This window comes from Ornithodoros turicata, chromosome 1, assembly GCF_037126465.1.
Source record: "Ornithodoros turicata isolate Travis chromosome 1, ASM3712646v1, whole genome shotgun sequence".
Classification (NCBI taxonomy): Eukaryota; Metazoa; Arthropoda; class Arachnida; order Ixodida; family Argasidae; genus Ornithodoros; species Ornithodoros turicata.
Window position 1 is genome coordinate 121,424,651 of NC_088201.1, and position 14,233 is coordinate 121,438,883.

General features: G+C 47.4%; 1 protein-coding gene across 1 annotated transcript; it reads right to left on the reverse strand.

Moving 5' to 3' along the window:
• Positions 1–677: 677 nt before the first annotated feature.
• On the reverse strand, positions 678–13,264 carry LOC135384554 (uncharacterized). Its single transcript, XM_064613752.1, has 4 exons — positions 13,071–13,264; positions 12,550–12,866; positions 9,874–12,080; positions 678–785 (listed from the first exon to the last, which is right to left on the reverse strand). Exons 1-4 carry the CDS (start codon positions 13,262–13,264, stop codon positions 678–680), a joined length of 2,826 nt encoding a protein of 941 aa, XP_064469822.1.
• Between the last annotated feature and the right edge of the window lie 969 nt (positions 13,265–14,233).

Sequence of the window (14,233 nt, forward strand, 5' to 3'; positions counted from 1 at the left end):
CGAAGCTGCGAAATGTCCAGGCTTTCAGGAACATGTTTTGCAGCTACAAAGCGCTATTAACCAAGCTCCTCCATCTTCTGACCTCGACATGGATGCAGGCTTCACGTTTGCAGAGCTCAAGGCGGCCCATGCGTTTTTCTCGGAAAAAGTCGTCACCTGGTTCGGAATTGGTCACCTATCCAGCGCTCCGTAACCGGAATGACACCTGCCTTTTGGTCATCTTAGAGATCAACAACCAATCATGGAGGGATGGACAAGTCCCTGCTCGGTGGAAGAAGGCCCTAGTGGGCACCATACTAAAACCCGGAAAACACACTTTGGATTTGACGTCTTTCAGCCTTACCTGCTGCCTTCCTGTCAGCCTTACCAGCTGCCTACCCAGGAGAAAATTTTTTGAACTGGTACCAGTTGAACTGTGTTATCGAATAGGAACCAGTTCAAGTGGAACCACTTCAACCGGTCTCAGCTCAACTGATACCAGTTGGGAGAGTTGGTTCCTGTTCGATAACACAGTTCACCCAGTCCCAGTTGCAACCGGTCCCAGTTGAGACTGGGACCGGCCAGAAAGCAGTTGCGCCAACTGGTACCAGTTGATCGAACTGGTCCCTGTTCGATAACACAGTTCACCCAGTCCCAGTTGAACTGGCCCTGTTGCAACTGGGACTGGGTGGACTGTGTTATCGAACAGGGACCAGTATGATCCACTCGTACCAGTTAGCCCAACTGGTTTCTAGAGTGGGACTGGTCCACAACGTGGACTGGTCAACACAGGCAGGTCCAAGGAACTGCAATGCAAAAATGCGTTTTATTTGTAGTCAAACATTACACACATTCTATTGCATATGTAGCGTTACTATAACGTGATTAAATTATAGCCGTTGAGGAACTACAGAGTTACATGGAATAGGTAATATTTCATATTTGATTGGTGCCTTGCTTGACTGCCTTGTGGACATCTTGAATCATCCAACAGAGTATTTGAGATGTTCTTAATAGCACACGATGGATCAATATTTTCGTTTGAGCCCCAGCAGCTTAAGGTTTCTGGAAAGTTGAAAAGATACAAGTAAATATGCATTCAATTGCAACATGTAATAGCGTGTGCATGGACGGTCACTCAATTTGAGCAGTCGTGGCCCCCTAAAGCACGCGAATATCTCAACATTTCCGTTGTGCAGTAACTGTGCATTTCAACTAAGAGATTCGCCTTCTTTCGGGGGCAATGATTACTACTCTGGGAAGCTACGCTGGTTCTAGAACATCCGTGGTGTGAAAGATCTCAAACACGAGAACGAAAAAAGATACTAGTAACGTTACCATAAATAGGATGTTACTCATAAAACGGCATGCACTTGCCACGAATGTGACGCGGAACAAAGACAAGAGGTTCTAGGGGATGTAATGCTTCTAAATGGTGCACAAGGAAAAAGCACTTCAGCGTTAGCACTCACGACAAAGTGGTCTCCACAGTTGTAGTCGAGCTGTAATCCTATGACATCCGTCCGGCCGTATAGTGAAGCCACTGGTGCTCATAGTCGAAACTTAGACAAATCCTTTAGATTATACGACCAACGTCTATGTCATACATCATGCTAAGAACATAAGCAAAAATCTCTGTTCAGGCGTACTGCTAAGCAACCGACCGTTACACATGCACAGTAAACGCGGTAAACGTATCATCCATCGTGGGAGCAGGAACGCGCAAAATACAAATATAACAATTCCAAAATGGCTTTTGTTAATACTAACGAAATTATCAAAAAACTGAAATAGGATTTTTTCTACTATAAAGTTATTTTCTGACCGTTCCTATAACTTCGTCTTGCAATCTTCATAGAAACCAGCCCCAGTACCGAAACCAAAACTTCCCCCAAACATGTAAACTGGTCCAATTTGAACTGGCACCACTTCAGCTCCACTTGCCGCCAGCCCAGCTTGAACGGTACCGCCATTTTTTTATATATTTTCACCTCATGGTAGCCACCTATTGATGACTCAACGTGTGGTCGCTTATCATGGCAGTATCGCCACTTGATCACACTCATCCAACCGTCGACAGGAAGTAGACGGAAGAGTTTGAGGTTGAGATCCGCTGATATTTCGGACAGAATACCATCACTGGAGAAAATCGTTTTGTGCTTCAAACATTCTAACGGGACCATTTTTAAATGCACACATGTTCTATGTGAATTGAATTATACCTTAATGCGCATCATCTCAAGGCCAAGATCAGTGTGAAATAACATATAAAGGCTGCAGGTATAGTGGTATACCCTATACTGCATGTCAGCTATGTGAGGGAAATTAGATATTGCACGGTCTTTAGACATAACCGACAAAGAGATGCCTAAGGTAAGGTGTTGCTTAGAGAAGGGTACGGTAGCAGACAAGTAGCGGCATGGTATTTACGTTACTGTTATTTGGTAGACGTAGCGGTATCTCGTTTCTTTCTCAAATTTGTAGCGAGAGTAGTATTGCGTTACTTTTCTATGGAGTAGCGGGTAGCGGTATTTCGTTACTTAGTTTTGGTAGAGGGTACAAAACTGCTCATATTACATTGACCAGGCCATTTTTTTTTAATTTGGTGCAACTCGATGTTCTGCGTTGATTCCATTGCGGAGTAAAGACGGGAAGAAAAACGTGCAGTCTACAAAACAAACGGGGCAGAAGATGCAGGGTGCGTAACGTAACATTGACAAAAACTTTCTTAAATTTGTGATTTATTTTTGTTTCTGGTACTATACATGATAGAGCCTATATGAAGGTGATACGGTATCAGTAATTAGTACAGGTCTTAATAAACTTTCATAATTACTGCTCTTAATTACCGCCTTGCCTACAATTTACCGCCTTGCGCGTTCGCCTCTGATGATGCCTTCTCAACAGCAATCAGTGCTACATTTTAAAAGTTGAATTGCAGAGCCTATATACTGTGTTATGATGTAGTTCGATGTTGCCAATGTATACCTTCAACCTCTTGTATTCACTCCTGCATGGGCCCTTTAAGGCCTGCAGTATTGTTGAAAATAAATAAATAAATAAATTATTGAATATACGCCGGAGGATTTAATTGCAAAGTTGGAGAGCACGACTCAGGGGTTTCTAATCGGCAAGGACCCTAACCACAGCTCCTTCCAGTGCTCTAGTAAAAAAGATGCGAGGATGCAAAACTTTAGAGTGTTGTTTCATGGGCTTTGCGGCCGCTCCCCCCCCCCCTCTTTTTTTCGGTGTCGTCCTTTCCCAATTGGCGTCACGCTGTTCCTCAAAGCATGGACCACTCCTGCCTTGTACGCCAAAGTATGTGGTTGCATCTGATAAGAGGTATCTTCGATTTGGACTGCATCTCCGGCACTGGTTCACGGCACTGCTGAGCTGGTGTAGGCGCTCCCCGGCGGACGGAAACAGTGCAAGTGTACACTCTAAATCCTGTGACGGACATGTGCCAGTTAAAAAAGTTCCCTCAGAAAGTGCAGCCGGTACACAGCCGTAACCGTCTGGAAGCAGCCGTAACGGTTATAAAATAGCAAGCACAGTGATCCCCATCGCCAAATTTCAGCAGGTACAAAGCCGTCATGTTGGTATGAAATGGCTTTGTGCCCGCTGAATAATATGTGTGCCTCCTGAACCTTGTACTCGTGTGCTTGTTGAATAATGCGTGTGCCGGCTGAATATGCGTGCCTTCGTTGGAGCGTACTACTTTGTTCCGCGCTCCGCCGGGGAGGAGTGACACGGCATAACGTATTCTCCCGCAGTACGTCCCTTCCCGCTTCCCGCTTTCTTGACGCTGTCTGCGTTGCAACCTCGCCTTTGAGAAGGATGACACCTTGCTTTTTAAGTGCAGACCTCATGTTTGCTTAATAAGCCAACCCAGCTGTGATGCATCGTACGACGCCTGCGTTTTACTCGTGTTTAACAATCGAAGTACATTCTGTTGCAGACGGTGGACGCATTGCAAATGGCGGTAGGAGAGGATCGGCTGCATCGGTGAAGCGACGATGTACATTCCAAGCGAGGTTAATTGTATTCTTTCGTACTGTATCCATTGCGAGGAGGTGAGTTACGAAATGGAGTACTATTCCAGCATTAACGTTGGAATAATACCAGCGTGATATTCACTTCGATTTCTTTACAGGTTGTTTCCTGTCTCAACGGTCACACATACGCGTGAAAGATTGCAACTGCTTCTCGCATGGAATTGGTGTCTGTTGCCACTTGTTGGACAATTGTTCCTCGGCCATTTCGTTTGAGGAACCGTCGTGTTCGTCACTAAGGATCTTCATTGAGCTTTCAGTGCCAGCCTGTTCGAAGTTTCCAGGATTGTGTGTTCGGCGTTTGGAGGACTGCCTGGTGTATCGGATGGGTTGTGTGTCCGTGCAACGTGTGTTCCATATGTGTGTGTTAAGATTAGTGAACCGTGTATGCTTTCCATTCGGCAAATGATGATGTACTGGATGCAATTTAAAGGTATGTGCAAGCCAATAAAATTTGGTGTTTCATGTTCGATGTACTTGGAGCATTTTCTTCCTTGCTTTTTCTTTTTTCTTTTTTTTTTTTTGCGAAGCGTGGAGGTAATTTTTCTGTTAGGGAACTGGAGAGGCGCAATGTGTTTCGCGTATTAGTGGGTACAAGTAACCCTTCGATACGTCCGGTACGCTGTGGTTCCTGGCGTCAGCAGGGGTGTCGTACCAGTTGCTTCAGGGGGCACGTGGCACCTGCAGCTTTCGCAGGCACCGCATGCCCCTTGAAGTCATGTGGCACATTTTTTAAAAAATGTGCCAGTTGATCAGGCGGCACCTATGCGTCACTGGGCTTAGAGGGTAGGTTCAGCACTAGTGATGCGCGGTCGCTTACAAAACGACGAAGCGAGTGGCGTTGCAGGCTTGTCTTCTGCTTCCTTGCCCGAAACGGAAGAAAGACAGGAATAAGTCGTGCTCATGGCTGTCATTAGGACACTGTGGGCAGATACTACGAACACGATTTATTTTTGCTACTCGGTTCTTTGTCCTCTGTAAATTAATTATTTTTTACGAAAAAAAAGGCTGTTCCAAAGCGAGTGCAGCCAAATCGAAGAGACTTAAGGCCACGCGATGAAACTGCTGACCCATAACTTCGGAACGTGGCACGCAGATAATAAAAATAAAGTCACTGAATAAGGATGTCGACTCGTGCAGTACGAAGCGGGTGTGGCAGAGAGGGCGGTAGGTAAAAACGGCCGCAAACTCCGCCGCGCGCATACATAGGATGATGATGAGGTGGGGTGATTCTTCGCTGCTATGGCAAACCCCGCGGAACACTCGAAAGTTTTGCATTTTCGCATCTTTTTTATTGGATCACAAAAAAAAATGCTGCGGTTTCGATATATCGTCGTTTACGTCATTGAAATTTAAACCATCATCCTATTTCCACCAATTAAGAAGATTAATATGAAAGTTCATTAACGCCTACACTAATTGCTGATGCAGTACCACCTTTAGGTAGGCCGCATAATGAATATACATATTCACTGAGTTTTCAGAAAGAAAATAAAATCAGGAATTTAAGAAATCTTTGGTCAATCTAATGTGACGCACGCTGTATATATATATATATAAGAATGAAAGTAAAAATTATTATAATCCAGGGCTCTACTTTGCGAAACAGATCGACAGTGACAAGGCGTACTGGATTGCTATGATTCAGCAAAATTGGTCTATTCTTGGACATTTTGCAACGAAAGCGACAATACGTTCGTTATACGATACCGCTTCGTTGGCGTTTCTGAGGCTGGTCTTAGCGATGTGACATTTCTAAGGGGGAAACAATAAATAAGAATAATAAGACAGTGTACTTGTTTATCGGCGAGAGCAGAAAGTCGTATCAAAACTTGCGTTGAGAAGAAACGTTGTAAAGGTGGCCCTACAGTTTCGCACAGAAAGAGACTGAAAACGGGACGAGGCAGCCTAATGGATGACGTGGCGCAGTGCATGCGGCGGCACAAAACTGCATGACATTGCAGGGTAGATGAGCTGGCACTGTGGATGAAGCGGCAACAAGCGATCTTATAACCGATCGTTGAAAGAAAGACAAAATATTGCAGCCGGGGACATCCGTTCCAGATTCCTCACTCACACTTGGTGCAAGAAATAATAAAAATAACACTTTAGAGCCTTACGTCGCGAGACAACTCTGATCATAACGACGCAAGTTGTCACTAAATGGCGGCCGTCCTTGGACGGAATCGGACGCGAAGCCTGGGCAAGAAATGAAAAATAAATAAATAAAACAAGTAAATAAACTACACGATGGAGTGGAAATCCGATGTTCCGTAAACCAGGATTTTTATGCTCATTAGTGCTGCTAATGCTCATAGGATGAGCATTAGTGTCATTCAGGTCTGATTTGGATTTCATTTTCGAGTACTTTATTGAGCGGGATTCGGGTCTGGGTTACATGGCGTTTTCGCGAATGATTGGCTTTGAAATGAACTCAGTTTTCTACGACAGTTCTCGATTTTGATGGAGTCTAGCTTTTAACGAGATAAGTCATGTCTCGCTTATCCGGAATTCAGTTATCCGCGTTACGTCACCGGGAATGAAGTTGCTACCGTTGGTCTTTGATACGGCTATGCGGAATTCGTTATCCGTAGATCCGGAAACGATCAGCTCGAACCTATCTTGCAGAAGCGGTGATTCCCCTATCCGGAAAAGCCTCAATGTCCCTGTCCTTGGCATTTTCCTGCGATTGCATTGTTCGGGAGGAAGGTGTCCGTTTGTATTCAGTGTCAGTGTGTCCCCGTCCCAGAGCATTCTATTCCTCTTGCAACCGCCCCGGTTACCCACTGTAAATATCAGTTACAATGCGTATGCCCATGTTTCATATGTGGGATTACGGGATTCATATTACGGGACGGCGCACGATAGCATATTAGGCGGAGAATCTCTATTTCTTTTGACGTCCACATGCAAAAGCTGCAAACGATAACGGACCTTTTGGCAACGCATTTGATAAATCTTACTTAAACAAACGTTTTTGACACATTCATATAGAATGTTTAATATTATTCGATTGATGAAAATGATTTTAAATCTGAAATTGGTGTGGAATGAATTTGTAGCGTTCTGAGGATTGTATCTGAATTCGATTTTGATAGTCATACCAATGGTACATCTCGTCATTGTTGTGCCTCATCCGTCATCTTCTATGAGTCCCGTCGGCGCAGTACAGTTCATAGATTTTCACGTGAGCATTACGACCGTGAACACCAAGTGGAGGGTAAATGACCTCGTGCACGACAAGTAGAATAGACGAGAGGACGAGAGACGTAGACGCGAGACGTAGTGCATATAGACGAGAGCGACAACAACCAAAGCCTCTATACACGACAGTGTAGAGAGGAGGCTTTCCAATAACACCAGGGAGAGACACAGAGAGCTTAGCGTTGTCTGTTGGGCGCCGGAACAAATCGTGTGATGTCATGTACCATCCGCTCGATGTTCCCTGTTACGCTTGCACTCGGATGTTTCAAATTGTTCACGCACAGTGCCCTTTTTGTGTAACTTTGAGATGCTGGGATGTGGTGCACTGCCATCATCAAGCCGCTGTTGCTAGGCACGAACAAAATAAAATTGGGAGCAGAGTACTCAATACTTGAAAAGCTGCTATTTAAAGTCTATTTAATAAATGTGCATGCACTAACTGCTCGATGGACGTCGTCATCTGTCAGACCCCTTTCTGCTGAATGAGGGAGGTAGACAGGTGAAACATGACGAAAACTTGAAATGTCGTGATGAAGGAACACAGGCTGGTCACAAACACAATATGCCAATTTGTGATCGTTTGTGTGTTCCTTCGTCTCATAGTTTCAATTTTTCGTCATCCTTGGGGAAATACCCAAACGTAATTTTTACACATCTTAGAAGGATACACACGACAAGCCCGAACAATTTGCCGCCAATGCAGCTAGGCAGAGGGCTTTGCAACGCACAATAAACCGACTTGTACATGCACAGAAACAATGACCAACATGTCCACGTTCAACATTGCCTGTGCGCTGAAATACCCGGTTCCACTGAACAGATATCCATACCATCCGGAAAGAACAAAAAGCTCGTTAGGGTACACTGCAAAAGGCCCGCAGACCGCAAAAAAAAAAAAAGAAAAATCCGGAAGCACCAACACCTACTCGGTAACGAGCAACGAACCGTGAATGAGAAGTGCAAGCACAACATTGCGCCGAAATGCCCGTTTCCACTCAACAAACAAATATGCAACGAACCATGCCAAGAAGAGAAAGGCCAAGAAAGCGCGCACACACAAAAAGAAGAAAAAGAAAGAGACAGAGAGAGATAAAGCCGGCCAGGATACACGGCCCAAAAAAATTCGTCAGCCGCCAAATCAGAAAGCATCCCCCACTAAGTAAGCAACACTGGCCACGGGTCGCATAGAGACGGACAACCCACTTCCGGGGTTACACTAATAAATCTTTAAGAATAAATCCCTTAAGAAAATCTCTTTCGAAATACATTGTGTTACAATAAACCGCGTAAAATTCCCCGATAAGAAATCAACCGTACACAAATCCCCGCCCGAAAAACAATCGCTCAAGAATCCACCATGAAAAATATGTCGTTGCAAAATATATCGTTAAACATAAACTGTTTAAAATATATCGTGCAGTCCAAAACGACAGCGGGGTAGTTTCATTTTAAATCGAACAGCGGGTGAAAGCCGTATTTTTTAACTTGCTCAGAAAAAATATATGTTAGAGGACAGCTCAAACGAAGCAAATCGCACCACGTGCGACGCTCGTGCGTGGGGTAGTTTCCGCGAGGAAGAGGAGAAAAGTCGGAGGCTGCTTGAGCGCTCTTTCTTCTGGACCGTCTTTGACGGGATCTAGCACCGCTGATTTCATGCCTAGGAACTGGAGGTTTTTCGTGATTATAGGCTGCACCATAGACACTGTCGACAGCCACCCACAGAACTCTGAACGCCACAGATTTTCTGTTAAAAAATGCCAAACTTGGCGTAAACGTTCAAAAAGGCCAAACTTTGTCACCAATTTTCTTCATGACGGAACGTTGGAGGACATCGAGCTTAGTGCCATTCGATAGGACGTTGAAAGAACTTTCGTGCTGTATAAAGTTCATTTTTCTCAGTCCAGTGCTTTCTGTGTTATTAGCTTGAGAATCGCACGTGGTTAGCGAAAATTGCCAATGTTGCACTTCAATTTTCTCAAAAATGTCATCTTCGGTTTCCTTGATTATTTTTGAAAAGGTGGCGTCATGCCTCTACTTTAGTCGCCAAGTGAGACAATCTTTTATTTTTACCCGAGCGACGCGCAGCGATTTTTTTTTGTCAGGCAGGGTCCACGAGGTTGCGGCCTTGCGCGCCCCACCTACGAGCACGCGACCTTCAACCTCTTCTTTCCTACAGGTCTCCCGCTGACGGAGAAATGAATGACCACACTGCGTGAGCTTGTTGTAGTGTCCCCAGAGCATCACTTTACGTTTACCCAATGGTCTCCCAGTTCCGTCAGGCTCATTCAAACTGTGGGAGAGTACACGAGTTGCCTATGCGCCGTTGACGAGAAGCCCCAGTCCTCGAACATACCGACAAGGTAGTGAGAAGAAACGAAGCGCTTCGTAAAGATCTTTGACAGAAAGAGAGGACTCCGACTTAACGTAACAAATAACAACTTTAAGCAGACGTTTCGCCTGTCATACGACAGGCATCATCAGTGCAAGACTGAGCGGGAGAGCCAACAACCAGTCGCTACTTAAGGAGATGACAGTATTGTTCGGGAAGGGGGCCACGGTTTTTGTTACAATGCAAGGGATCAGCGCGTATGTGCCACGATTCCAGGAGCTTCCTCGGTCCCCATCTTTGCTCGCGTACCAAGGTCACCGCGTTATCGTAGTCGAAACAATGCCCAGTGTTCCAAGAATGCTCGCTGAGTTCGGTCTTAAGTCGCGTGGCATGTGTGGCGTTCCGGACGTCGCTCTTGTGTTCTTTTATGCGGGTCCTTCTTTTTCGGCCTGTCTCGCCAATATAACACGTGTCACAGTCTAGACATTGTAGCTTGTAAACCACGCCAGACTGGTCTTCTGGGGCGACAATGTCCTTTGGCTTGGAGATGAGGCTGCGCAGTTTAACGTGCGGTCGGAAGGTCGTCCAGATTTCCAATGGAAGTAGTGCCCGGCGGATAGACTCTGAAACGCCTTTGACGTATGGAATTGTGACCCGGGTCAGGCGGGAGCGATCCCCATCTTGCGGTTTACGTGGCTGCATACGTTTCCGGGTGTCCTCAATAAACCTGTGTGGGTAGCCTCGCTTGTCCAGGGAAGCGGAGATCGTCGCATCTTCACATGCCCGTAGCTCGCTGCAAGACGACAATTGCTCTGAACGATGCAATAAAGTTCGCACCACACTTCGCTTATGTTCCGGGGGGTGATGTGATTCAAAACTTAGGAAAGTGCCGGTATCGCAGGGCTTTCTGTAGACACACGTATGGATGCTCCCCGTACTGTCCCTGCATACACATATATCCAAGAAAGGAAGCTTGCCGCCCTGCTCGACTTCATACGTGAAATTGATCGATGATTCGATGGAGTTGAGAACCGAGTGGAATTCCTCGACGTGGTTCCTGTCTAGGATGACGAACGTGTCATCTACGTAGCGCCGGTAGAACTTAACTGGGCGGGAGAACCGTTCCATGGCCGTCTCTTCAATGTGTTCCATGACCAAGTTTGCTAGCGTCACTGATACAGGGCTTCCCATAGGGCATCCTTCGATTTGGTGAAAACACTTGCCGTTGAAGCAGAAATGAGTTTGATTGAGGCAGACTCTCAGAAGTATAGCTACCTCTTCAACTGTGAGTGACGTCCGTGATGGCAGGGTGCTGTCCTTCCGTAGTCGGTCCTCCGCCACTTGTACCGCGAGATCCTTCGGAACGTTGGTGAACAGTGACACCACATCGAATGACACCATAACATCGTTGTTGCTTGGGGCCTGCGTCCGGACCAGCTCGACAAACTCCTTCGAGTTGCGCACCGTCAGGTTGTTGTTACCGGTAACGGGAGTCACAAGTTCTACTAGATACTTGGACAGGTTGTACGTCGGCGACCCGATGAACGAGACAATCGGTCTCAAAGGGCACCCAGGCTTGTGTATCTTGGGGAGGCCGTAAATTCTGGGAGTAGCACCGTCCGATGAGAAGAGGCGGCGGTAGGTGACATCATCTAGGTGGCCCTTCTTCTTTAACTGACGGAGGTGGTCCACCAAAGAGCGTTCCGCTTTAGCCGTCGGGTCATGCGTCAAGGGGACGAAATGTGCAGCATCGTCAAGGATCTCTTGCATCTTCGTACGGTAGTCCTCCGTGTCCAATATGACCGTGCCTTTCCCTTTATCCGCTGGTAAGACGATGACTGATTTGTCCGAGCGCAGGTCACGCAGCGCCGACCGTTCTTGCTTAGACAGGTTAGAGGGTGGCCCACTCACGTTGTTTAGGACTGTGGCGATGCGGCTGCGTGCTAGGTTGACACCTGTTGAGTCCTTGATGTGGCGAAGCCTGTCTTCGATTTCCACTATGATTTCTCGTTTAGGCACAGCACGGGGCGCGAGAGCGAAATCCAGTCCTTTCGACAGAAGGCTTACGTGCCCGTCGGTGAGTGTCTTCGATGACAGATTGAAGACGTTTTTGCAGTCATACCCCGGAGGTTTCTTCGGCAGCAGGCGGGACAACTTCTGGTCGTGAATTTCGGTCCGCTTGTTTCTTTCTAGCAGCTCTGCCTGTTTCCGGGCGCTGAAAACCTGTCGCAACTCGTCGGGCTGAAGGGTACGCACCAAGGCCTTTTCAGCTGCGTCCAGTCGGTGGCGGGAGTCGTTGAGTTTCGACTTGTTTTCGAGGAGCCGGGCCTTCAAACAGTTGATGCCGAAGTCCCGAGCAAGCTTCCTGCCATACGGGGTGTCCACAAGAGGCCGACATCTGAGGGTTTGAGGAACGACACTGTGCTTCAGGCATTCCCGGTTGAAGCGTTGGTGACACTCGAGGCGAATGATCTTAGTAGCTTGGTCGCAGTACTCTCTCACACTGCCTAGAGCAGCTGAGCCGTGGTTGGAACGGATAGATGCAAAAATACTCCAAAAGCCGGGAGATGACATAACGACAGAAAGAGAGGACTCCGACTTAACGTAACAAATAACAACTTTAAGCAGACGTTTCGCCTGTCATACGACAGGCATCATCAGTGCAAGACTGAGCGGGAGAGCCAACAACCAGTCGCTACTTAAGGAGATGACAGTATTGTTCGGGAAGGGGGCCACGGTTTTTGTTACAATGCAAGGGATCAGCGCGTATGTGCCACGATTCCAGGAGCTTCCTCGGTCCCCATCTTTGCTCGCGTACCAAGGTCACCGCGTTATCGTAGTCGAAACAATGCCCAGTGTTCCAAGAATGCTCGCTGAGTTCGGTCTTAAGTCGCGTGGCATGTGTGGCGTTCCGGACGTCGCTCTTGTGTTCTTTTATGCGGGTCCTTCTTTTTCGGCCTGTCTCGCCAATATAACACGTGTCACAGTCTAGACATTGTAGCTTGTAAACCACGCCAGACTGGTCTTCTGGGGCGACAATGTCCTTTGGCTTGGAGATGAGGCTGCGCAGTTTAACGTGCGGTCGGAAGGTCGTCCAGATTTCCAATGGAAGTAGTGCCCGGCGGATAGACTCTGAAACGCCTTTGACGTATGGAATTGTGACCCGGGTCAGGCGGGAGCGATCCCCATCTTGCGGTTTACGTGGCTGCATACGTTTCCGGGTGTCCTCAATAAACCTGTGTGGGTAGCCTCGCTTGTCCAGGGAAGCGGAGATCGTCGCATCTTCACATGCCCGTAGCTCGCTGCAAGACGACAATTGCTCTGAACGATGCAATAAAGTTCGCACCACACTTCGCTTATGTTCCGGGGGGTGATGTGATTCAAAACTTAGGAAAGTGCCGGTATCGCAGGGCTTTCTGTAGACACACGTATGGATGCTCCCCGTACTGTCCCTGCATACACATATATCCAAGAAAGGAAGCTTGCCGCCCTGCTCGACTTCATACGTGAAATTGATCGATGATTCGATGGAGTTGAGAACCGAGTGGAATTCCTCGACGTGGTTCCTGTCTAGGATGACGAACGTGTCATCTACGTAGCGCCGGTAGAACTTAACTGGGCGGGAGAACCGTTCCATGGCCGTCTCTTCAATGTGTTCCATGACCAAGTTTGCTAGCGTCACTGATACAGGGCTTCCCATAGGGCTTCCCACCAAATCGAAGGATGCCCTATGGGAAGCCCTGTATCAGTGACGCTAGCAAACTTGGTCATGGAACACATTGAAGAGACGGCCATGGAACGGTTCTCCCGCCCAGTTAAGTTCTACCGGCGCTACGTAGATGACACGTTCGTCATCCTAGACAGGAACCACGTCGAGGAATTCCACTCGGTTCTCAACTCCATCGAATCATCGATCAATTTCACGTATGAAGTCGAGCAGGGCGGCAAGCTTCCTTTCTTGGATATATGTGTATGCAGGGACAGTACGGGGAGCATCCATACGTGTGTCTACAGAAAGCCCTGCGATACCGGCACTTTCCTAAGTTTTGAATCACATCACCCCCCGGAACATAAGCGAAGTGTGGTGCGAACTTTATTGCATCGTTCAGAGCAATTGTCGTCTTGCAGCGAGCTACGGGCATGTGAAGATGCGACGATCTCCGCTTCCCTGGACAAGCGAGGCTACCCACACAGGTTTATTGAGGACACCCGGAAACGTATGCAGCCACGTAAACCGCAAGATGGGGATCGCTCCCGCCTGACCCGGGTCACAATTCCATACGTCAAAGGCGTTTCAGAGTCTATCCGCCGGGCACTACTTCCATTGGAAATCTGGACGACCTTCCGACCGCACGTTAAACTGCGCAGCCTCATCTCCAAGCCAAAGGACATTGTCGCCCCAGAAGACCAGTCTGGCGTGGTTTACAAGCTACAATGTCTAGACTGTGACACGTGTTATATTGGCGAGACAGGCCGAAAAAGAAGGACCCGCATAAAAGAACACAAGAGCGACGTCCGGAACGCCACACATGCCACGCGACTTAAGACCGAACTCAGCGAGCATTCTTGGAACACTGGGCATTGTTTCGACTACGATAACGCGGTGACCTTGGTACGCGAGCAAAGATGGGGACCGAGGAAGCTCCTGGAATCGTGGCACATACGCGCT